Source organism: Phasianus colchicus, chromosome 2 (assembly GCF_987193195.1).
Source record: "Phasianus colchicus chromosome 2, bPhaCol1.hap1.1, whole genome shotgun sequence".
Lineage (NCBI taxonomy): Eukaryota > Metazoa > Chordata > Aves > Galliformes > Phasianidae > Phasianus > Phasianus colchicus.
Window position 1 is genome coordinate 90236063 of NC_143437.1, and position 23987 is coordinate 90260049.

The window sequence follows — 23987 nt, forward strand, 5'->3', positions numbered from 1 at the left end:
AATCTCTCACATAGCTTAATATACTCCATTCGTTGGTCAAAAGTTCGCTCTATCGTGTGTCGCAAGCGGCGTTGCATGTGCCAAATTTTCACGTATAATACGACTACAAGCACTAAACAAACTACTGTTAAGAGTTAATATGATCACAACTGAGTGCAGAATGGCATTAAACACTCCTCTCGCTGTAGGTGACCATCCAAGAAGCACTTCCCACCATTGATGTTCTCTGTCCTTCTTTATCCTTTCTAGGATGCGATGTATCTCTTTTGTATCATGGTGAACAGTGATCAAGGTTTTCTGTCCATTGTTCCAAATGCGTTGTAGCAATTGGTACAGATCATCATGTCTCAGCAGTTTCCTCACTAAATTAAAGTCCATTCCAATAGGAGTTGGTAGTAAGTCCTGAATCAATGTGTAATTAGACTGCAATAACTGAAGTGATGTAACTGGAGCTGTATAATGAAAATCACACCCTACGATATTAGTAAAGTTACAAATACAGAGATTTGAATAATTACCAGTATCCATAGTAATATTATCTACAAGTATAGAATGCACTGGCGTGCAGTGTGGCCGCTCTTGCACAACTGACAAACAACTCTCGGCCATTGCCTTGCTCATCACACCTGCCCCCTCCGGCCCTACACTGGGCTTTGATGTGGCCGTATTGGCCACAACCAAAACAGGGTCCCTTTGCTTGCAGCGCCGCAGGCACTATTGCCATCGCTACGTCAGGGAGAGAGCTTACCATGCCTTCCTGGATCACAGCAGCGAGTCCCTCTGCCGTCATGGGGGTCACCTTTTGTTTATCTAGCACATACTTAATGATCTCTCCCGGTGTAGTGGCCTTCCCAGGAGCTGAGCGCAGCAGGTTCTTTATATTGTCATGGGATTTTTGTCTTAGACAATCCATAATGACAGGATTGTGAACTGCTCTAGGTAAGTCCGACCCCTCCATCACCCGTATCAGCCTGTTGGCAAATTCTTGGAAGGATTTGACTGGACCCTGTGTGATATCTGTCCAAGGGGTAAGGGGCTCAGCACTATGGGCAAGCCTTTTGAACACATCAAGCACCACGTCAGTAGACACCATCAGCTCTCCGGGCCGTAACCTAGCTACCTGCGCATGGGGGCTGGCCATTCCCCCAGTTGTGTCCATGAGTCTCTGCACATCTGTGCTGTGCATGGGGTGTGTCGCATCCTCCTCAGCTTTCACTGCCACCTTCCTACATTCTGACATCCACTCCTCTTTCCAGAGCGTGTACTGCACTGGTTTGAGCACCATGCACTTAAGATTCACAATATCACGGGGAAGTAAAGGGCCAGGCCCTGTCAAGGCCTCCAGGGCATTCAAGGTCAGTGGCGACCTCAGCCCTTTCTTTTCCACCACTTCTGTAAGGCGTATGACTCCTTTTGAATCGAGCAGCACCCATACAGGGCCTTCATCTCCCAGTACAACTGGGTACGCCTCCACTGGCAAGCCTTTGTCCTCTACCTCTTCTCTAATCTTTGACCAATCCATAACCAGTCTACACCCACCTTTACCCCCCTCTGGAGCAGTGGGTGTATCTCGCAACAAAGGATACAACAGTTGCTGAGGTGGCGCAACCAGATACAGAGGTGGAGCCTCCTGTTGTGTGCCGGAACAAGAAGAAGGGGCTGCCGATGACCTGCCATCCCGCTGTTTTTCGAATCCAGGGGGTGTGGTCGGCGCCAATCAACTGCCCTCTTGCCATCCATCCAGCTCGGCAGATGGGGGTGCAAAAGGGCAAAAGGTACGGTCAGCTGTGCTCCTATCTCCTTTGTGTAGCTGTCTACGACACTGCCCCCTCCTCCCACCTCCGCTTGCTCTCCTCCCCCCTACCCCCCCCGATCCTCTCGATTAGGAGCCCGTTGAAACCTGCTCAAGTCCTTACCCATGTCGGTCCCCATCCCAAGCAGTAAATGCACCACACCAGTAGCGTTCTTCTCCTCCCTGGCCGCCCTACGACAACAGTACCACCAACATCCACCTCTGACTTCACAGGCCAACATAATGAAGTAGGAGGCACTACTTTCGGAGCAGCAGAAATTCCTAGATGGAACAATTTTGCCATTAAATTAGATGATGTCAAAACACTTCATGAGCAAGCATTAACTTTAAAAATATCAAAAATATAGGAATATGCTTGAAGGAATCATTTCTAACTTTCATTTTAATTTTAATTAATTTAGTTTAATTAATTTAATTTAATTTTGAAAAAATATAATTTTTCAGTTATTCTATTTGTAAAATCATTCATTTTAATGCAATAGTAGCATGTTTCAGACATATTTTGGGTGAATACAGTAGGTTAAGGAAATACCCTGAATTAGATTGCTCTTTGGAACAGAAACTTTGTATTTCAGAATGCACATGCAACAAACATAAATACACATTTTTCTTGGTTACAATGATCTGTTGCTGTTTCTTTATTGTTTTTATATTGTATCTTGATTTTTTTTTAATCAGAGAAATGACAAGACTTAATTTTGAAGTATGAATTTTCTTAGATAGCAGAAGTTCTTGCACAAGTCTACCGTAAATTGAGTATGTATTCTTTATGTTCTCAACGGAGATTTGCAAAATCTCTATTTTATTTATAAACTCCTGAGACCATCTGGACTGAATATGATCAAAACTGTTAATCTAGGAGCTGGAGACCTGTTGTAAAGAACCAGTAGTTCTTTGGGACACAACTTTTCCTGTTACTTTGTAAACTGTTAGCAGTAAAGGCATCAGATGTTAGAAGTCAAGGTAATACATCTTTTCCTTTATTCTAAAGGATAAGATAATCTATTCTACTTTTATCCAGTTGCTGTTTTCTCTGGCCTTGAAATAAAAAATGCAGTGTGATACCACTGATGAGGGAAATGGAAAGATATAGGCTAACGCTGAAAAATAGTTAGGTTTCCTTCCAGAAGGACACGCTTAATAAATTTTGATTCTGAATGCTTCCATGAACGCCACTTTTCTTAGCTTTGATTCATAGTCTGAGGCAGTTGCTTAATGAGCCATTAAACTGGAACTGACTGTGTTGTCCAACATTAGGAGAATACATACAGACTTTGATCATGAAAACGCATGTCTTCAACCTTTCCTAAATAAACATATGGAAGCGTATATGTGCACATGCATATAATGTATTAAAACTACTGTGTATTGTACTTCATGCTTTTTTTTATACCGATGGAAAATGAGAAAATATTTATGGAGCTAATGTGTTTTCTGTTATTTAATGCACCATTGGAAAGAATTTACATTTGCATTTTAAAAGTCACATGAACTAAAATAAAGGCTAAAGCAGTTATTTGATGTGACAAAGAAACAAAATAATTTGCTTTGCATTAAACAATACTTTTTTTTTTTTTTTTCCCACAGAGATGCTTCATGATGGCCAGAAATTGATTACTTTAGTTTTCTTGTTTCCCTAAAAAGAAAAAAAATCTTGCTTCATTTCAAGCTGAAGAGAATCAATTTCTCTCTTTCCCTGTTCTGTGTAGATTTTTTAAACCAAAAGAAACAAACAAATAAACAAAAACACTAAACAAATGAATTAATAAATAAATAAAATTGAGATGATTGTGCTATCCTTCCATCTCTAGCTCAGATATATTTGTTATACCAAAATATTCAGAAAATAATGATTTTTTTTCATGATATCTGTTAGCTATGTGATTAAAGTCACATTATCAGAAATGGGCATAGAAATACTAATGTAGATGTGAACATCCTAATATGCTTAGCAGATACGTGACTACTTCACTCACCAGTTTGTTACAGGTGAGCTTCAGCCCCAGGGACTGGCCAAAGCAGAAGTCATCAAGGGCACCTCAAAGGCTGCTCATATTACTGTCTTAAAGATATGAGGCTCATCACTATAGAATTTCGTGTATGATGGATTTCTTTGCATGCATATTTGCTTATGACTGTCTGAGTGTCAGCATATGGAGTCAGGCAGTGAATTACAGGAGACTGTGTGTGTGGGGTAGCTATAACTTCTTGATCATAGGTCCTTTCCACAGGATGCAGTCCTTCAGGAACTAACTATTCCAGCACAGGTGCCCCACAGGCCACCTTTACTAGCAGGAGTCTTATCCTATCTGGTCTCCTCTCAGTGGCCTGCAGCTTCCTTCAGGGCATATCCATCTACTCCAGTTTGGTCTTTTCCAGAGGCTGAGGGAGAAGTCTTGGCTCCAGGGTCTATTTCACCTTCTCCCCACCCTTCTTCATTAACTTGTGAGCCTGCACGTTTGTTTCCCTCCCAGTTTTTCTCATTCCTTTCTCACAGCTGCAATGTGATATTTTTTATTGTTTCTTAAATAAGTTATGACAGAGGTACCACCAGTTTTGCTCCTTGACTCAGCTTTGGTCAGCAAGGGGGCTTATTGGAGCTGACAGTGACTGTGCCTGGCATGGCACAGCCCTAGTTTCTTCTCATAGATAATGCCCCTGCAGACCCACTGCTACAAAAGTCTTACCATGGACACCCAATAAAGAGTATGTATGAGGCAAATGAGAGACCCAGAGATCCAGGGTCCTGTTAAAGGATAGATGAAGATCCCTGAGAGCATTAGCTGTGTGTTTGTATCCCTGTGTGAGCTCATGAATGTCACAAAGTTATGGCAGCCCAGCCTTGCCTCTATCATGCTACCAGATTCAGTAGTTCCTAATGTTTGCCTTCATTCTCTTCTTTCTGATGTTACTGCTGGTTTTCACAGAATCACAGAATAGCCAGGGTTGGAAGGGTCCTCAAGGATCATGAATCTCCAACCCCCCTGCCACACACAGGGCCACCAACCTCCTCATTTAATACTAGACCAGGCTGCCCAGGGCCACATCCAATCTGGTCTTGAACACTTTGAGTTACGGGGTATTCACAACCTTTCTGGGCAGTCTGTTCCAGCACCTCACCACTCTCTCTGTAAAGAACTACCCCCTGATGTCCAACCTAAATCTCCCCTCCCTCAACTTAAAACCATTTCCCCTCGTCCTGCTGTTATCTACCCTTTCAAAGAGTTGATTCCCCTCCTGTTTATAGGCTCCCTTTAGGTACTGAAAGGCTGCAATGAGGTCACCTCGCAGCCTTCTTTTCTTCAGGCTGAAGAAGCCCAGCTTCCTCAGCTTGTCTTTGTAGAAGAGGTGCTCCAGTCCCCTTATCATTTTCATGGCCCTCCTCTGGACCCTCTCCAACAGCTCTCTGTCTTTTTTGTACTGCGGGCTCCACACTTGGATGCAGTATTCCAGATGGGGCCTCACAAGAGCAGAGTAGAGGGGAACAATCACCTCCCTGTCCCTGCTGGCCACCCATGTTCTGATGGAGCCCAGGATAACATTTGCCTTCCGAGCCACAAGGGCACACTGCTAGCTCATATTGTTTTTCCTCTATCAAGACCCCCAGGTCCTTCTCCACAGGGCTGCTCTCAAGAACCTTCCAGTCTGTATGGATGCCTGGGATTCTTCCGGCCAAAGTGCAAGACTCTGCACTTTGCCATGTTGAACCTCATTAGGTTCACCCGGGCCCATCATTCAAGCCTGTCAAGGTCCCTCTGAATGGCATCCCTTCCTTCCATCATGTCAACCGCACCACACAGCTTGGTGTCGTCAGCAAACTTGCTGAGGGTGCACTCGATTTTGTCATCAGTGTTATTGATAAAGATGTTAAAGAGCACCGGTCCCAAGACAGACCCCTGGGGGACACCATTCGTTACCAGCCTCCACCTGGACACAGAGCCATTGATGACCACCCTCTGTCTGCGGCCTTTCAACCAGTTTCTTATCCATTGAGTGGTCCACACATCAAATCCACATCCCTCCAATTTGGAGATAAGGATGTGGTGGGAGACCATATCAAAGGCCTTGCTCAAGTCCAGATCAATGACATCAGTCGCCTTTCCCTTGTCCACCAATGCCGTCACTCCATCATAAAAGGCCACCAGATTGGTCAAGCATGACCTTCCTCTGGTGAAGCCGTGCTGGCTGTCACACGCCGTTTCCTCATGTGATCAAGCATGTCATCCAGGATGATCTGTTCCATGATCTTCCCAGGCACAGAGATGAGATTCACTGGCTTGTAGTTCCCGGGGTCCTCCTTGCTCCCTTTCTTGTAAATGGGAGTGATGTGACCCTTCCTCCAGTCACCTGGGACCTCACCTGACAGCCACAACTTTTCAAATATGATGGAGAGCAGCTCGGCAACCACCTCAGCCAGCTCCTTCAGAACCCTGGGATGCACGCCACCTGGCCCAAAGACTTGTATGCATTCAGTCTCATGAGATGGTCTCGAACCTGCTCTGTCTTCACAGCAGGGGGGGATTTACCACCCCGGTCCCCACCTAGAGGTTTAGGAATGCAGGGCTCAGGGACATGAGAAATACTGGAATCCTGGCTGCCAGTGAAGACTGAGGCAAAAACTCATTCAGTACCTCAGCCTTCTCTTCGTCTGTTGAAGCCAGTTCTCCTTTTACATTTACCAAAGAAGGTACATTCACTTTGGCCTGTCTCTTCTGGCCAATGTACCTGTAGAAAGTCTTCCTGTTGTTTTTCACGTCCCTCACCAAGTTCAGTTCTGCCTGCACCTTGGCTTTCCTGATCCCACATCTGCAAGTCCGGACAGCATCCTTGTATTCTTCCCATGTGACACACCCTTGTTTCCAGAGCTTGTTCGCACCTTTCTTCACTCTCAGCACACCCAGCAGGTCCTTACTGAGCCATGCCAGCTTCCTACCTCCTCTGCCCGCTTTCTTGTTCAGAGGGATGGAGAGTTCTTGTGCTCTCAGGAAGGCATCCTTGAAGGGTGACCAGCTCTCCTCAACATTTTTGTTTTTAAAGACATCATCCCAGGGGATCTCGGCCAACAGTCCATTGAACAGCTTAAAGTTCACTCTCCCAAAGTTCAGGGTCCTGACACCACTCTGCCAGGCCCACATCCCTCGAGATCACGAACTCAACCAGAGTGTGGTCACTGCAACCAGACTGCCTCCAACCTTAACACCATTAATGATTTCCTCCGCATTGGTGAGCAGCAGGTCCAGCAACACTTCACCTCTGGTCGGTCTGTCCAATACCTGGACCAGAAAGTTATCATCAACACATTCCAGGACCCTCCTAGGCCTCTTGCAACTCGCCGTGTGGTCTTTCCAAGAGATGTCCAAATGTTCTGATTTAGGGACATTTTTATTTCAGAAGCAATTTTAGTATAAGTGACCTTTTTCTTTCCAAGGCACATTTAGGGATATATCTTCCATTCATGTTATCCTGTTTTGTCATAACATATATATTTTAAGCATGATTGGAAATTGTGAATCTACTGCTTGACATCTTGCTCTGAAGGAAAGAGTAAAATTCGCTCCACTGTACAAAATAGCATTCATTCCAGCTATTCCACTTTAGCTGAAAATCATCTTTTCCTTGCCAAATCCCATTGTCACTAGTTATTCTCTGTCTTCCTTTATTTTTCAGAAGCCTTTGTTGAGTTTGACCATGATCTTTTTCAGCCAGTCTTGCTCTACATTTTTTCACCTTCTCTTGGTTCTTACTTTTCCAGTTTATCATTCCAAACTTGTGCACCACATGCCCTTTTAAGCCTGTTCCCACTGTAAACGTATGGGAGCACTGTTTCTCTCTCCTCTACCTTTTGATTCCTGTTTCTACCCACTCTATAGTTCCTTTTTTCAGATTTTTTGCTACAACTGAAGGACCTTGGCTTTTGTTTGTTGGTGATGTTGCATTCTACCATTCTATAAAACTGAATTATATTTCTAACCTTTTAACTATTTTTTAACACAGAATATACAGAATATTTAATGATGTGAAATGAGTGGAATACACTAACAGAGGACATGAAGGAATGATGGACATCATTCAAGACAATGACACAAAGAAATCATCCAGTTGATTAATGATACATTTTAATTTATATGCATTGATATCTAATATCATCCATAATAGTTGGTATTTGTTGCCCATGCAGATGTAAAATAAGTTGCTGCTTTTATAGGTTAATTTTTGGCAGAGGCAGTTCATTAATATTGCTCAACTATTTCAGTGTTTACATGAAGTGTGTATACTTGTACTACTGCTAGTAGTTTCTTTAGAAAAGGTTTTTGGGGTTTTGTTTCTTTTTTTCTTTTTTTCTTTCTTTCTTTTTTTTTTTTTTTTTTTTTTTGTCTTCAGGTTCATTTTATTGTCTTCTGTAGGATATTACAATAATACTGACAGGTTCCATTCAACACAGATTTTCACACAGAGTCATTTTAGGTTCATTAAACATTAATTAATTTTACATTATTACTTTTTAAATGAAATAAAACTCATACAAAGACTCTAAATATGATGTTGTAAGAAAATAGACATACCCTATGAAGAAATAAGCTACACTATGCTTCAAAAGAAAGATAGGATGTCAAATTCATTCACGACAACATGATGAAATATTTTGAATACAATCCTTGAAGGATAATGGAATTTTTTTTATCTGAACAACTTTTATTTTAACCTATGTCTAAATGTCACTTTATCAGTTTTCTGCCTACTGCAATTTTCTTGCATACGCTCACATAGTTTTTATTTTTCTTTGGATGTCATTTGACATTGATTTTTTTGGCAAGCCATAAATCTGTACGGAAACAATACTGAAGTGCAGAATTGTTAACATTTATTTTTCTAAGACATTTATAAGACTTTTATTTTTCCCTTCTCTTTCCATTTGACTTGTTTTATACATTTCCAATCGCACACTCAGCTTGGGACAGCTGGGACAGAGAGAGCAGAGAACTCATGAATTGTGCAGTGTCACCTGGAACTTTAAAGTATCCTCAGCATTTGTTCCTCCATAAATCTTCTCTTTGGATTTTACTGTTGGGTGGTAAAATTGTTGTTCTAACATAAAATAGCATTCAGTGTCCAAGGTGATGAAGTAGCTTTCTTTTTTTCTCCATTTCAGTCAGGAATAGGTAGGCATATCAGTGAAGGAAAAAAAAAAAAAGGCTTGTTATTCATTTCTAGAAATTTTATTATTTGTCTGAAGCAAATGTTTGAATGTGATTTTCTGAATCATATTCCCTAATGTTAGTATGAAGATCTTTAATCCCATGAAAATAATATCCTTCAGAGTGAGATTACTGACAGCTAATGAGAGATGAGGAGATGAAGGGTGAGAACAAGAAGATGTACGTATGCATGAAGCATAGCTGCTCTGGTAAAATATAATTAGACAAGAACAAACAATAAAAATTATATTGACTTCACTACAAGAATGTTTTCTTAATTAAAATTACTTTCTTATTTAAAAGATTGTTGAATATAAAGATATCATGTTCACTACTAGGAAAGTAAAACAATATCTCTTCCCTCAAATCTCCATAAATAAGAAAAAAAGTACTGTGAGACTCAAATGTGCAGACAGTTAATTCTACTAAGATCAGTGTGCTTTACAGGAAAGGAAACATTTTTAAAAGGAAGACATACTAATGCTCATTTTCTTTTTGACTTAGTGATCATAGATATTAAGCTGGGAAAAGCTCAGCAGTAATTATCAAGTTCAGAGAATAAATATAAAGAGGAATGAAATGTTCTTGTTAAACATAAAAGTAAAATTGGTGAAGGTACAACAGAGATTTCTAGAAGAAAATCCATGAATAAGACAGGAATTGAAATATCTCAGGAATGGATAAATGCTACCTGCTTTTCATGAAACCATATTGTCTGGGCCCAGTCCCCTGGTTGTCCTGCATCTGAGGACAACCCTGAGACTGTTTTCCCTAATAACTGAAGCTTAGTACTTAGAAAAGTAAAGAAAGCTAATGTTATTCTCGGCTGCATTCAGAAAATATTGCCAGCAAGTTGAGGGAGGGAATTCTTCTCCAGTGGTGAGGCCTCAACCGGAGTACTGTGTCCAGTTCAGGGCTCTTTGCTACAAGAGATACTTGGACATGTAGGGAAGAATCCACCAAAGGGTCGATAAAATTATTAAGGGACTGAAGTATCTGATTCTATGATTCTGTGAAAGGCTGAGAGAGTTGGCACTGTTTAGCATAGAGAGAAGGCTCAGTGTGAATGTTATAAATGCATATCTGAAAGGTGGATGCAAAACAAACAGAGCCAGACTTCTTTCAGCAATGTCCAGTGCCAGGACAATAGGCAACAGACACAAACTGGACACAAAATGTTTCACCTAAGCATCAGGATGCACTTTGTTACCATGTGGTTGACTGCACTGGAGCAAATTGCCCAGAGACGCTGCAGTATTTCCTTCTTTGGAGATCTTCAAAAGCTGGGCTACCTGGACATGCTCGGTATCCCTAATTGAGAAGTGCTTGGAAAGATGGCTTCCCTTGGTCATTTCCAACCTCAACTATTCTGTCATTGTGTGATTCTGTGGTCTTTCTCTTTTCTTTCTAGTTGAGTTTTATTATTATTATTAAAGGACTAGATTGACTTCCAAAATTTTAATATCATCTTAAGTACACAATTTTTAGATAGTTGACCTCAGTCTATGATAGTCAAGCTATATAGCTAGCATAAAGCAAATGAAAAAGCTGACATCTCAGTAGAAAAACAGGTAATTTACTTCTTTCAAGTATTTAACCTAGAAAAAAAATCAGACAATGTTTGAGAGGAGGCAGAAGTAACTTTAAAATGCATTTTAATTTTGTTTTGTTTATATTATGATACCTCATGAGATGTGACAGGCATGTTTTTTCAGAGATTGTGCTATCTCTGAGTAAACTAAATGCAGCAGACCATGTCAGTCATAATCCATGTATATAAACTAGTCTCACAGTGCCACTACATTTCTCATGAGTATCACAAGATTAACAGAATGCTCCTCCACTCAGCAGCATGAGATTTGTGAGGATGTATAGTATGACTCCAAGGAAAAGCATCTTCCAATTCTCCTACTTCAAGGTACTATGAACAGTATCAGAACCACAAGTTCTCTGAAAACCCAAGTGTACCTAGTTCAATATATGTGTGGGATGACAGTACCAAATTTGAATATTATATTAATTATAAATTTACCTTGTTTTTTTCACAGAAATCATGAAGTTGAGTACTAGTGGAGGATAGTAGTAAGAGTCATTCAAAACAGTTTACTTACATAGTAGTTTAAGATTTTTTTTTCTTTGTCTGTTGAGATGTTGACATAAGAAGATATCCCAACATCTTATTTGGAATGTTCTTTGCTAAACTGCCACATTACATTTAAACAGTTGCATTGTTCTATACGTAGAGATTTAACTTATACATTCCTTCAGTGCAATGTGAGTGTAAATGTCAACTAAGATATTAATTATAGAGAACTAATTAATGATTTTGAAACATTTCTCAGTAAGTCAGTAAGTCTCAGTAAGTTTTCTTTCCAGAAAACTCTGGGATATTGTCAATTAGTGAAAGTTTAGATTATTCTAAAGCTTGGGTATTATGACCTACAAAAATGTAGTTATTGCAGCTGATATAAGTGAACATGACCATTTGCCCATCTTTGTGACAGCTTAGAACTAAGACATATTTTTTATGATTGTTTATTTACGTGTCTCATACTACAGCTTTATGGGCGTTTATTTGTGAAACTATTAGCACATTTTGTACATAATTCTGCTGTAAAATTAGTAGAAAACTAGTTGAGAGATTCTATTCAGTGTTAAAGGAAGATGTAAAAATGCAACATGAACTGCAACACAGGAAGTTCCATATGAAAGTGAGAAAATTTTTTTTTTACTGTGGGGAGACAGAGCACTGAAACAGGCTGCCCAGAGAGGTTCTAGAGTCTCCTTCTACGGAGATATTTAAAACCTGCCTGGATGCTTTCCTGTGCAACCTACTGTAGAACATCTTCTATAGCAGACGGGATTGGACTAGGTGATCTCCAGAGGTCTAGATTATTCTTGGGGTAGTTTATTTATGTTTTGTAATACATCTGACACCTGCAACTCCTTCATGAATCCAGCACTCCATTTTAAATTCAAATAGACAACACATGGTGTGGTTACCTAGGTAGGATATCATTATCATTAAAGCAAATTATATCCCACTATCAAGGCTGCATTTCTTTAATGAATAGTAACTGGTCTTCTGGCTTCATTCTGTGTTTAAGAGGCTTTTGCTACTATTTTGTGTTTGTACTTTTGCAGAATTCTAATAAATTCCTTTCATTTCTCAACACCCCTCATCCTGTGGTTTCCTGATGATAAACTGATGTTTATTTACAAAGCACAGATAGATATAGATATTTCAGTAATAGTTAATCCTACAAAAACAGTGATATAACAGAAGACCCTGTCTCACTCCAATTTATAGGAGGGAGAGGAGGTTCTTTTAATATCTGTATACCGCGTGAGATTAAGAAACAACAGTTCAAATGTTGGTCCGACCAGTTTATTAAAAATCTTAATCAGGGAGATGGGGAAGGGGAGGAAGGACAATATTATGAATTAGGGTAATGGGGAACGGAAGGAGGGCGATAGAAAAGATAGGAAAGAAGAAACAAGGAGTCTTTATAGGAAGCAATAGGGAGATAGTCACCACCATGGATCCAGCGTTGCTTATAGTTTAGTCATTGATCTTCGGTAGTGGTGGGTCATCAGGCATTGTTGTTCTGTTGACGATGATCGTGACCACAGCGATGATGGCCCCTTTTTCAATGGTTCCAAAGTGGTTGAGTCAGCTCTACTTGGAGTGGCAGATTCTGGCCCTGGGATCTCAGCAGGAAACTCTTTTGTTCCTATCTCCCTGGCCTTGCCAGCAGATAAGAGGGAGCAGGGAGACACCAACTTGTATCTTGCCTTCAGGATACAATGGCATCATCCCCCAGTCTCCCATAGCAAGCTGGAGTTATTTGGTCACAGGCTAGATCTTCCGCCAGTAAATAGTCCTGAGCACTATCTTCCAAAGGCAAACAGCTAAAATTGCCACACAGTGATGTTGATTGCCACATGGCAACACCCATCACTCATCTCCTAGACAAGTCAGTCTTATCACAAGAAATATCTCAGGAAGCAAAATTTGAGCCAAAAACAAAGAAGGATTCTCACAGACCCACAAACATACCGATATTCATATGAGCAGACACCATGCTGTGGTAGCTGCTTGCCTGGGAGTTCTAGCTGTACCACTAGTGCATTCTCAGAATTACTCTACAAGAGTATTTATTGCTAACTGTAGCTGGAAAAGGACAAAATGAATTCAAAATGCCTTTTTTAATATCACAGTTCTGTTCTGCATTTTGTATGATGTTGATGGACTACTAGCACAATGATAATATTAGAAAGGAAAAAAATGGAAAATGTGCTACCTGTTTATCAGTAAGTTAAGTAGTGCGCATTCCTACTCCAGCTGTTAGACTATTTAAAAAGGGACTCAGTACCTGCTGAAACAGGTATGAGAGCAAGAAAAAGGCAGTATGAGCATATATGTTACTCAGTAGTAGGAAGTACTGCCAGAAAGAGTTATTTAATATTTTTTAAGCTATTTTATTTTTATTAGAGGCAAGCAGTGATTAAGTATATATATATATATATTTATATATATTGATTACTTAAATATATATATAAAATTACTTTATATATATACATAAAATGCATATATAACATATATATATATATATATATATAAATTTTAATTCCAGTAAAGTATTCTAAAACTATATAGACTGTAATTGCAGGACTTTGACGATAAGGAGCCTAAACATTAGCACTCTCAATTAACACACTTTATCTAATATGTTGAAGAAAATTTCTGTCTGTTACCATTAGAATAGTAACTATGTTACTTTAAATCTACATCTTCAGAATATTTTTTTCTACAGTGAAATGTAATATAAGCATTGAGACAGTTTTGCAAAATGACTTACTAATGCTACTACATAAAAACTGCAGTATTTTTGTGCTGATGTGAATGGGATGTCACATGATTACTTTAATGTATATGAAGAAGACATTGATATGCACTGCTTTCAGAGCGTCAAACATGGCACTTAACAGGAACACATAACTTATAACAATTATAGAAATAATTCAAAGCTGAAACAAAATATTAAGCCATTTAAGATAGCATTGGTTAGATTACCCATATGGAACTATCACAAAGATAAGTCAGATGAAGTGTCAGAATTTGTGAAAGGGAATTTTTTAAATTATTTTTTTATATACCATGCCAGCTGCACAAAAATGAACTTATCAAAAATGTACATCTATTTCATTAAACTAGACTTGATTTCATAAATTTTAAGGTATTTGTGCATGATTATTTTCTGATTTATACAACAACAACAAAAAAACCCACTGTATTTCCATGAAAAAGAATTTCAAACCAATCAAAATCAGTATTTCTACTACTGAACCTGAACATATCTTTAATAGATAATTGGGATGTAACAGTGAACACAAATTGAATTTTACTACTCCTTACTCTGTATAATGTGTTAATACTAAAATAGATATTTGGAACATTTCATCCTTCGAAACATTAAAATTCTAATGTCTCAAATTTCATCAATCAATTGCCCTTACTATCATCTTCCAGTCAAAAGCAAATATAAATAATTAGCGCTTGGTAAAAATAACAGAGCACTGGTAAAATTTTCATAAATTAAAAAAAAAAAAAAAAGTTTCATAATTTTAAGAAGGAAAGTGAATTATTCTAATCCATTGTCCTTAAATATGTGTGTAGCTGTACCGTGAGCTTTGTTCAAAAGAAATTCCAAAAATTTTATAATCATTATATTAAAAAAATGGTACTGTAATTATTGTATAGGCTCAGGCAGCTCTAAAGGTTATGTGACAAATGCAGACATTTGCCACTCATGTTCACAGAACAAATATGAATGTATATGTTCTATATGTTTTTACTTCAAACTGTTAAGTAATTTGTACAAATTAGTGGAGAGGGCTGCCTGAAAATATTGCTTGCTTTGTCTGCTGTAGAATAGCAGCCACTGGGAATACAACTCATGTATGTACTGAAAGAGGGAGTATTTGCACGGCATCCAAAGACATCATTCAGTGAGGAAAAAAAAGAAAAAAGAAAAAAGGTAATGAAAATGAACATCCAGAAATAATTCTATAAAGTTTTTGTTGGTTTCAGTTCTTTCAAACCAGTTCCTACCACCAAATTTCTTAAGCTTGTGGGGAAAAAAAAAAAAAAAAAAAAGCTTTTTTAAGTAATCAAATTAGAGGACTTTGAAAATTTAAGCAATAAGAGGATAATTTCTACTGGAATTCATTGAATTCATTGGAATTTCAATTCAAACTAATTTGAGGTCAAGACCTCAAATGTTCAATTGTCTTTCAAAAGTTGTAAAACTGTTGAGCAATTAGATAGATAACACGGAAACACACGCACACACACACACTAAACTAAATTATTCAATTGGGCAGACACCTTTGGTACCTCAGGAATATATGAGGTATTTTTAATTCTTCTTCTGAATCCTGTCAGAGAAGAGAATTATCTAAGGTCAGAGAAGGTGGAGAACATTAATTATTCTGATCTTATATACTCTGAGTGCAAATTATCTCAGTGTTAGCACTGAAATCATCATTATGGGTATCCATTTTGTAACAGCTCATTTACTGCAGCTAAAGTTGTGCCTGGTATATATTTAAGGATAAAGTGAAGTTAAATGTTTATTTGCAGAAACTATTGACTATAAAATGTGTGAAGATGGGAAAATATATTGTTATGAGATTCTGATGTAAAAAAAAAAATTGAAGATATCATTTCAGGTGAAAATATCAAAAGAAAATTAATTTATAGTCAATGTGAAAAATGTATAGTCTGAAGTGAAAAATACTGAATACATAAAGCACTTCAAAAAAGGCAAATAGTGCACTTTCATCATATATTAATCAGATTTATATTTTCTACACAGGTCAGAGTATGTAGGTATAATCTGCACACCTAGAGGATTATTAATCGTTTATAATCATTAATAATTATATATGACATGAAATATAATCTTCAGTTAGAATGAGAATTCTCCATAATGAGTTCTGCTGGAAAAATATATATATATCAATTTAGTTATTTGTAAAAGAGAAAAGATGTAATTGTTTCATAGGATTTTATTTTCTTCCAGACCAGATTTTAAATTCTACCCCATAAATAAAATCAGAAGTAGGATTGATGTATTTTAACGCACCTAACAGAGCTAGAATATGTTTTTGTCATACATTCATGCATGGATGGCCCTTTTTATGGAGTCAGTGATCTCTGTCCTGAGCAGTCTCTTGTAGCCCTCTGATCGTGGAAATTCTGTTTCCCCACTATGCTAATGGTGAGCATATTGTGTGCTGGCATAAAACAAAGCAGCACAACGCATCAGGACAAGAGGCACACTATTGCCTGTATAGCAACCACCTGTGGAATAGAGAGATCATTGTTACTTTTAGAGCCACCACTGAATTTTTGTATCTAAGAAAATAGGAAAATATATACCTAGAAAACAATGAATTATGGATTGCCTGGAATCTATAAAAGCTATATGTTCCACTCACACACACATATTCCAGTAATGGGGGCAACAAATAATTGCAATTTCTTCTTCATAAATGAAAGAAGTTATTAGTTTACTTTGAGCTCAAAACTAGGATGAATTAACAAGAATCACTAATTCTTTTGCTGTAATTACCTAAAATATATCTTTTCACTAAGAATTTTTTTCTCCTTGTATGTTTTATTTTTTATTCTTCTTTTTTGCTTCACTTCTCAATTTCCAGATTTTGGGAAAAAAAAAAATCAGACATTTCCTTATCACATACATGTCAAATCAAGGTGGAAAGACATTTTTTTATGATACTTTCCCTGGTAGTCCACATTGGCATTGTACTATTGGCTGCTGTTCTAGAACTTGAAGGTCTCAATACTGTTCATATAATGCAGAAAATTTAAATGTCCAGCTCCATTTCTGGGAATTAAGCATGAAAATGGGAGATAGAGCATTACTTAGTCTACAGATCCCTTTGTGGACATAGACTTTGATGAAATACTACAGGTTTTGAACATAATGTATCAGATACTGAGGTAGAAGAGTTAGGTAGAGGTTTTTAGAAATCTATCAACAGCTTCAATTAGACACCTAAAACCAGGTTGTTTTTTAACGTTAATGTAGGAAATTAACAACAGAAAACAATGATAGAAAAGACGAGTAATCTAGAATTCAGAAAATATTTAGCAAATAGTTTCTGGTGTATTTAATTCTGAAAATCTACAAATACTATTTTACTAATGGCAGTGGTATAAAGGAAGATGCCTATTTTTCAGAATGCAGTCTAGTTAAGCTGCTACTTAAACTACTTAAGCTATATACTTAGGTAACATTCTGGCTTATGTAAAATATTTGTGCATGTTCTACTATTACAGAATTTCTTTCTTGCACCCACTCTGCAGCCTATTTTGCAAAATTTATGTTTAAAAAAGGCAGATTAAAAATTAATTCCATGTTTACAAATATAATTTTCTACTATAGATCTTAATAATACTAATTTTCCATAATATGAGTCATTGAGTCTAAGAGCAAGCAGATAATTTGATTTCTCAGAATATCTATCAAATGTAGGCTCGTTAACTAAGTTAATATACCCTTTGAAAATTGATAGATAATGCTCTAGTCTCATTAAGAAAGAATTTTTGATAAGATTTAGTGCTTATGTACCATTAGTATCAGAATATGTTGCTGTGTTCCAAAGTTGGAGAGGGGACAAAATATTATTTTGTATTTTTAAATTAATCTACAACTAATAGCCTACTCATTGTTCTCAAATCAACTGGTCTTTGATTATGTTTAAATTTGCACAATAAAAAGCATAATTAAAATTTATTTAATATTATCTTGAGACCAACTAAATTTACATTTTCAACACATCTTTTTTAAAAAGTACATTTTTTTTTTGCATAATTCTATGAAAAGCAATTTTGAACTAGCAGTATCTGTAGGATCTATAGAAACAATGTTATGAATTGTCTATTTAAGAACAAATCTGAATAGACTTTCCTCGTTTTTTATCACTTCTTGTTTTCTTAACTTTTAAATTAGAAAATTTCCTAATCTTTCATGTTTGCAAAGCTTATAATTTCTACACCTAATGGAATGTAGTTGAAGGTTTCTCAGTATATTTCCTTTATGTTTTATCTGTCTAGGCCATCTTGCCTACCAACATGTCTCCGTGGAGAGGGGGAGCTAATTTTCTATGCTTTGACTCTGAATTCTCGTTTATACCGTTTCTGCTGAGATTCCTACGTCTGCCTTAAGGGATTGGTTAATTTTGTTGGATAACTCTACCCTTGACTTCTGAAGCTTCTGGTTTAACAAATTTACAGTGAGCTGCATGGCTATTATCATAAACTAACTCTCCAAAACTGTTTATCAGTTCTGCTATTGCTCTCTCAATTCTTTCTTGTTAGCCGTTAGCCATGAGTCATAAGGAAATACAGAAAATGAGCAGTGTGATCTTCACTCTTGCTTAGTAATGTTTCAGAGAGTTATGTAGATAGCAATTGCCAAGCATATGCTATCTTTGCTATTTTATTCTATGCCGCTGTGAAACAAGTCACCTTAATTCCATCATTTCTTAAAAATCATAGAATCGTAGAATCATAGAATCAAAAGGTTGAAATGACCTATAAGATCATCTAGTCCAACCATCTTCGCATTACCACTGCTACCACAAGCTACTAAACCATATCTCGCAGCTCCTCATCCAGACGCCTCTTGAACACTGCCAGGGACAGCGACTCCACCACCTCCCTGGGCAGCCCATTCCAGTGCTTGACCACTCTCTGAGATAAAAAGTTTTTCCTCACGTCTAATCTAAACCTCCTCTGATACAAAATGCTGCCATTTCCCCAGGTCCTGTTCATTGCCTGGGAGAAGAGGCCGACCCCTCTTCACCACAACCTCCCTTCAGGAAGTTGTAGAGTGCAATGAGGTCTCCCCTGAGCCTCCTCTTCTTCAGACTAAACAATCCCAGCTCCCTCAGCCACTCCTCACAGGACATGTCCTCCAGACCCCTCACCAGTTTCATTGCTCTTCTCTGGCACGCTCCAGGGCCTCAATGTCTTTCTTGTAGTGAGGGGCCGGAAAGTGAACACAATACTGGAGGTGCAGAATCACCAGAGCTGAATACAGGGGGAGAAAAAAAACAAAAACATACTTCATTTCACTATATATGATTTTCCTGCTTTCTTTGCAGGTGAATTAAGGAGAATGGAAAAGAGAGGTTTTTGTTTGTTTGTTTGTTGTTGTTATTGTTTCCTGTTGGCATAACTAGCTTTTCTTGAAAAATAGTAAGAACATATTTCCATGACAGTCAGACAATCACCCTAGACTATGGGCTAGCTCAGGCCAGGATGAAGACACTTTGGTGTATAATAACACACCATCAGAATCTTCTAGAAAATAGGACTATAGGCAGTGGTTTATGATACAAGTTCCAAGCAAATTCAGAAAAAAAAAAAAATTGAATTTTTGCTTGTATTTATGATCACAGTTCTCAGATGCAGCACTGCATATATTCTGTGTGCTTTTTAATCATATAACAGCCATCAAAACAGGCTTTTTTTCCTAGTAGATATATATCTCAGTTTCATTTTATTTGCTCTTTAGAATTTTTTTATGCTTTTTACCTTTCTGTCTCTCCTCCTTCTTTTTAGTTCCTTTTGAAAATATCATTAAAAGTCATTGTCATTCCATTAATGTATTTATTCTGCTTTCCAGATAATTAGGATTATAAATGAACTTGGAGAAAAGAATGGCCTTGATATTAACCAGTATTTAGGTGCCGGCTTCAGTTGATTTAGAGAGCTCTCTCAGTTTCTTGTAGCATCAGAATAGTTCTCCTTTATTGTGTTCAACGTGCATCTTATACACCATTCACTTACAAACAAGAAGTTCCTGTTCCTCTAACAGTTCCTCTAATAGTTAATTGCTCCTGGCTTCTCCCAAACAACAGTGGTAAAGGATGAAAGGTTTCTCAGTTGTGACAAGATTAACAATGTATACAAAAGAACCTCCTTTTTACCTTTAGACACAAACATACACTATTTGTTCTCTGTCTTACACTCCAGTCTCCCAAAGCTTCACAGTGATAAGGTCTATCAAAGAGTCTGATAAGTTCTTTGGTGACTCTCATAGTTAAATCTTCCCCCACATTTATGGACACTAAACTTTACATTATGCAGATTCAGCAGGTCAACATGCTTCAGTTGCTTCAGATGTGCTTTCAAACAAAAGAGTGAACCATGCCATATATAAGAAGCTGTTTGAATTTTCTACTTATTCTCTGCTAGAATATGTATTAAAATAAAATATCTGAGAATTATTTAAGAATACTTTGTGAAATTCTGATGTCATTGACGTCTCTGTTAAATCGGCAATGATTTAATTACAAAAAAAAAAAAAGTCCAAGAAGCCAGGGTTCCATTTAGGAAAGCCAAAACCCAGATAGAATTAAATCTAGCCAGGGACATAAAGGTGAATAAGAAGAAATTCTATATATATATCTGCAATAAAAGGAGTGTCAGGGAAGATGTGGGCCCTCTACAGAAAGAAACTAGAGACCTCGTCACAGGGAATAGAAAGAAAGCTGAGATGCTCAATGATGTTTTTGCCTCAGTCTTCACCAGTCAGGGCTCTAGCTGCACTGCCCAAGCTGCAGAAAGCAAAGGTAAGAACTGGGAGAAGGAAGTTCTGCCTGCTGTAAGTGAAGATCAGGTTTGAGACCATGTAAAGTACCTGAAGGTGCACTGAAGATATTCTGAGGGAACTGGCAGAGGAAGTGGTCAAACTGCTATCCACCATATTTGAAAGGTCATGGTGGTCTGGTGAAGTTCCCACTGACTGGAAAAAGGGAAACATAATTCCCATTTTAAGAAGGGAAAAAAAGAAAGATCCAGAAAACTATAGGCCAGTCAGTCTCACCTCTGTGCCTGGTAAGATCATGAAGCAGATCCTCCTGAAGGCCTTCTCAAGACACATGGAAAGTAAAGATGAGGTGATTGTTGATAACCAACATGGCTTCACCAAGGACGAGTCATGCCTGACAAATTTGGTGGCCTTTTATGATGGAGTTACAGAGTCAGAAGACAGAGTAAGAATGTCATATACCTGGACTTGTGCAAAGTATTTGATGCTGTCCCGCATGACATCCTGGTTGCTTGCAATGTGTCTATCCTGGCTTGCATCAAGAGAATTGCGACCAGCAGGTTGAGGGGAGATGATTTTTCCCCTCTGCTCTCATGAGACCCCACCTGGAGTACTGCATCCAGTTTTGGAGTCCCCAGCACAAGAAAGACATGGAGTTGTAGGAGCAGGTCCAAAGAAGGGCCACAAAGATGATCAGAGGGCTGGAGCACCTCTTCCATGAGAACAGGCTATGAGAGCTGGGACTTTTCAGCCTGGAGAAGAAAAGACTCCAAGGAAACCCTAGAGTGGCCATCCAGTATCTGACGGGGTCCTGTAGGAAAGCTGGAGTGGGAAGAGAATACATGAAGACTGTATTGACAGAATAAGGGGAAATGGCTTTTAATTGGAAGAGAGTAGATTTAGCCTAGATATTGGGAAAAATTCTTTACTGTGAGGGTGATGAGATACTGGAGCAGGTTTCCTAGACTCCTCTCTGGAGTTGTTCAAGATCAGGACTAGTGGGAGGTGTCTCTGCATGTAGCAGGGAGATTGGAACTAGATGATCCTTTCCAATCCAAACCATTCTATTCTTCTATTATAGAACTTTTCTATCTTTGCTGCGATGAATAGAATGATATTTTCACAAAAATATCTGGGAAATGTAACTTCAATTTTTGTTTTACTAGCCAATGCTTCAGAGAAAAAGAGAATAAAGAAACCTGTTTATCTGCGTAAAGCTTTGAAAATGTCACAATACAAAATGTATGAAATTAAAATTAACTTATTACACATCTTACCAAACCTGCAGAAGGATTTCTTCTTTTAAGATTATTGCCACTTTAGTTTAAGCTGACAATTATTAAAATTCTGGTTGCTAGATACACATTTCTCATTGAAAACCTAAACACTATGTCATTAAGTTGTCTCTTATGCCTTGCAATTGAAGTTAAATCATAAATACCTTAATTTGTCTGATTATAATTTGCTTTGACAATGAAATATTAAATGTCTATCATGAGCTATGACTTCATCCAAGGACCTCTGAAGTCAGTTGGATTCTTTCCATTGATTTATTTGACTTTGGATTAGATCTTTTTTGTACATATACTATTAGCTAAAAGTAGAAATGTATCATGTAAACAAACTGACAGACAGACATATTTATTTGAACAAGTCAGTACATGACAACATAATCCATTTATCTTTCAAGATAATTTTGTAGAACAGCATCAGTTAATGAAACAAATCCAGTGTTTCAGAGAATAAAGGAGGAAACTATGCATTAAAAGAGCAGCAAGTAATTTCTGAGTGAAAAAGATTAAATAATCCTGTTACCTTCTTCGTGCTCCTTTCTTTTTAAAAATAATAGCTGATTTTAAAAATGAATGCTACATTAATTCAAAGTGAGGAAAAATGTAATTAAAAAAAAAAAAAAAACATAGCAAGTTCAAAGGCAAATGTGGTTACCAATGGAAATATTGTCCAGAAATAGCTGAGAACGATGTTTAACATTTAACTTCTGAAAGGATCTGTCCTGAGTTTCAGATTGCTTGTTTTTCATAAATCAGATGAGATCTGACAGAAGTCAGAAGGTTAAAAAATCATAGTAAACATTACAAAAGAAATTTTAGGCTTAATTTAAAATATATATGCATTATTCTTACTTGGAAATTTATTTTAATTTTAATGAAATCAGAAGGCGACTTCTTACCAAAACAGGACAAAACTATCTAATCATAGATTCTACATTTCAAAAAGGAGAGTGACCATACAAAATGTCATAGATAATTATGACAAAAAAAACTAAGTAAGAAGTCTAAATTAGGAATTAAAAAACCAACAAATAGAAAGAAGTATAATACAAGGTTGTTCTTGACTAGAAGACAGACACTGGATTATGGTGGGTCTGTCCAATACCTGGACCAGAAAGTTATCATCAACACATTCCAGGAGCTTCCTGGACCTCTTGCAGCTCGCCGTGTGGTCTTTCCAGGAGATATCCGGATGATTGAAGTTCCCCAACACTATATATATGTGCATTATCTCACCTTTATTTTAAATTTAAATTAGAGAAAGGTAAAACTGCACGTCCTGAAGAATATCTTCAGTTATTAAATGTGCCTGTCTTTTATAGTTCAATTGCTGTTATTCCTTCATCTATCTTTTATACCTTCAATCAAAAAAAGAATGACTCATATAATTTTCATGTTCATATTTGTCTCCAAAACAATGATATTCAATTCAGGAAAAAAACAGAAGTTCTTTTCTGTCAAGCAGTCTATTAAGGTAGGCTTTGTATCAATAGATTACATGTACATTCTTTGTCCAAATATGACAAATATGATTCATTTTCCTTACACTAGCAGCTAGTCCAAAGCTGACAGAACAATTGTCATTGCATTTTGTGTACTGCATTGACTTACAAAAGCCAAACAACAGTGAACAAATTGAAATAAATCCTGTCATGACCTTTACATCTAAAATCACTTTGTGTAGGATCATTGTTAAAAGTATTCTTTTTAAGTATCTTTATTGTGAAAATACATACTTTGGTCAACACAGTGAAGAAACTGAACTGAACTTTGCTGACTTTTAGTCTTCCAGGTGCTCTAGCATGAAGCTTTCTTAAAGCCCCATGTGTCAATAACTTCCTGAATAAAGTTAGTAAATTAAACAACTAACCCATGTAATATCATTCATCTAACTGTTTATACAGGTTTTGTGTACTGAAAAAGGACAGTGTTGAACCTCCAAACCCGTTAAAAAATAATTCTCTCAACTTGATGCAATCACTATTTGGACTGGACTATCTGAATCCACACTGAAGAATGTGGGTGGTTCTGCACA

General features: G+C 37.5%; 1 protein-coding gene across 1 annotated transcript; it reads right to left on the minus strand.

Annotated features, from left to right (window-relative positions):
- Nucleotides 1-433: 433 nt before the first annotated feature.
- LOC116238612 (endogenous retrovirus group K member 8 Gag polyprotein-like) lies at nt 434-1522 on the minus strand. Its single transcript, XM_031608400.2, has one exon. It carries the CDS (start codon nt 1520-1522, stop codon nt 536-538), a length of 987 nt encoding a protein of 328 aa, XP_031464260.2. The 3' UTR covers nt 434-535.
- Between the last annotated feature and the right edge of the window lie 22465 nt (nt 1523-23987).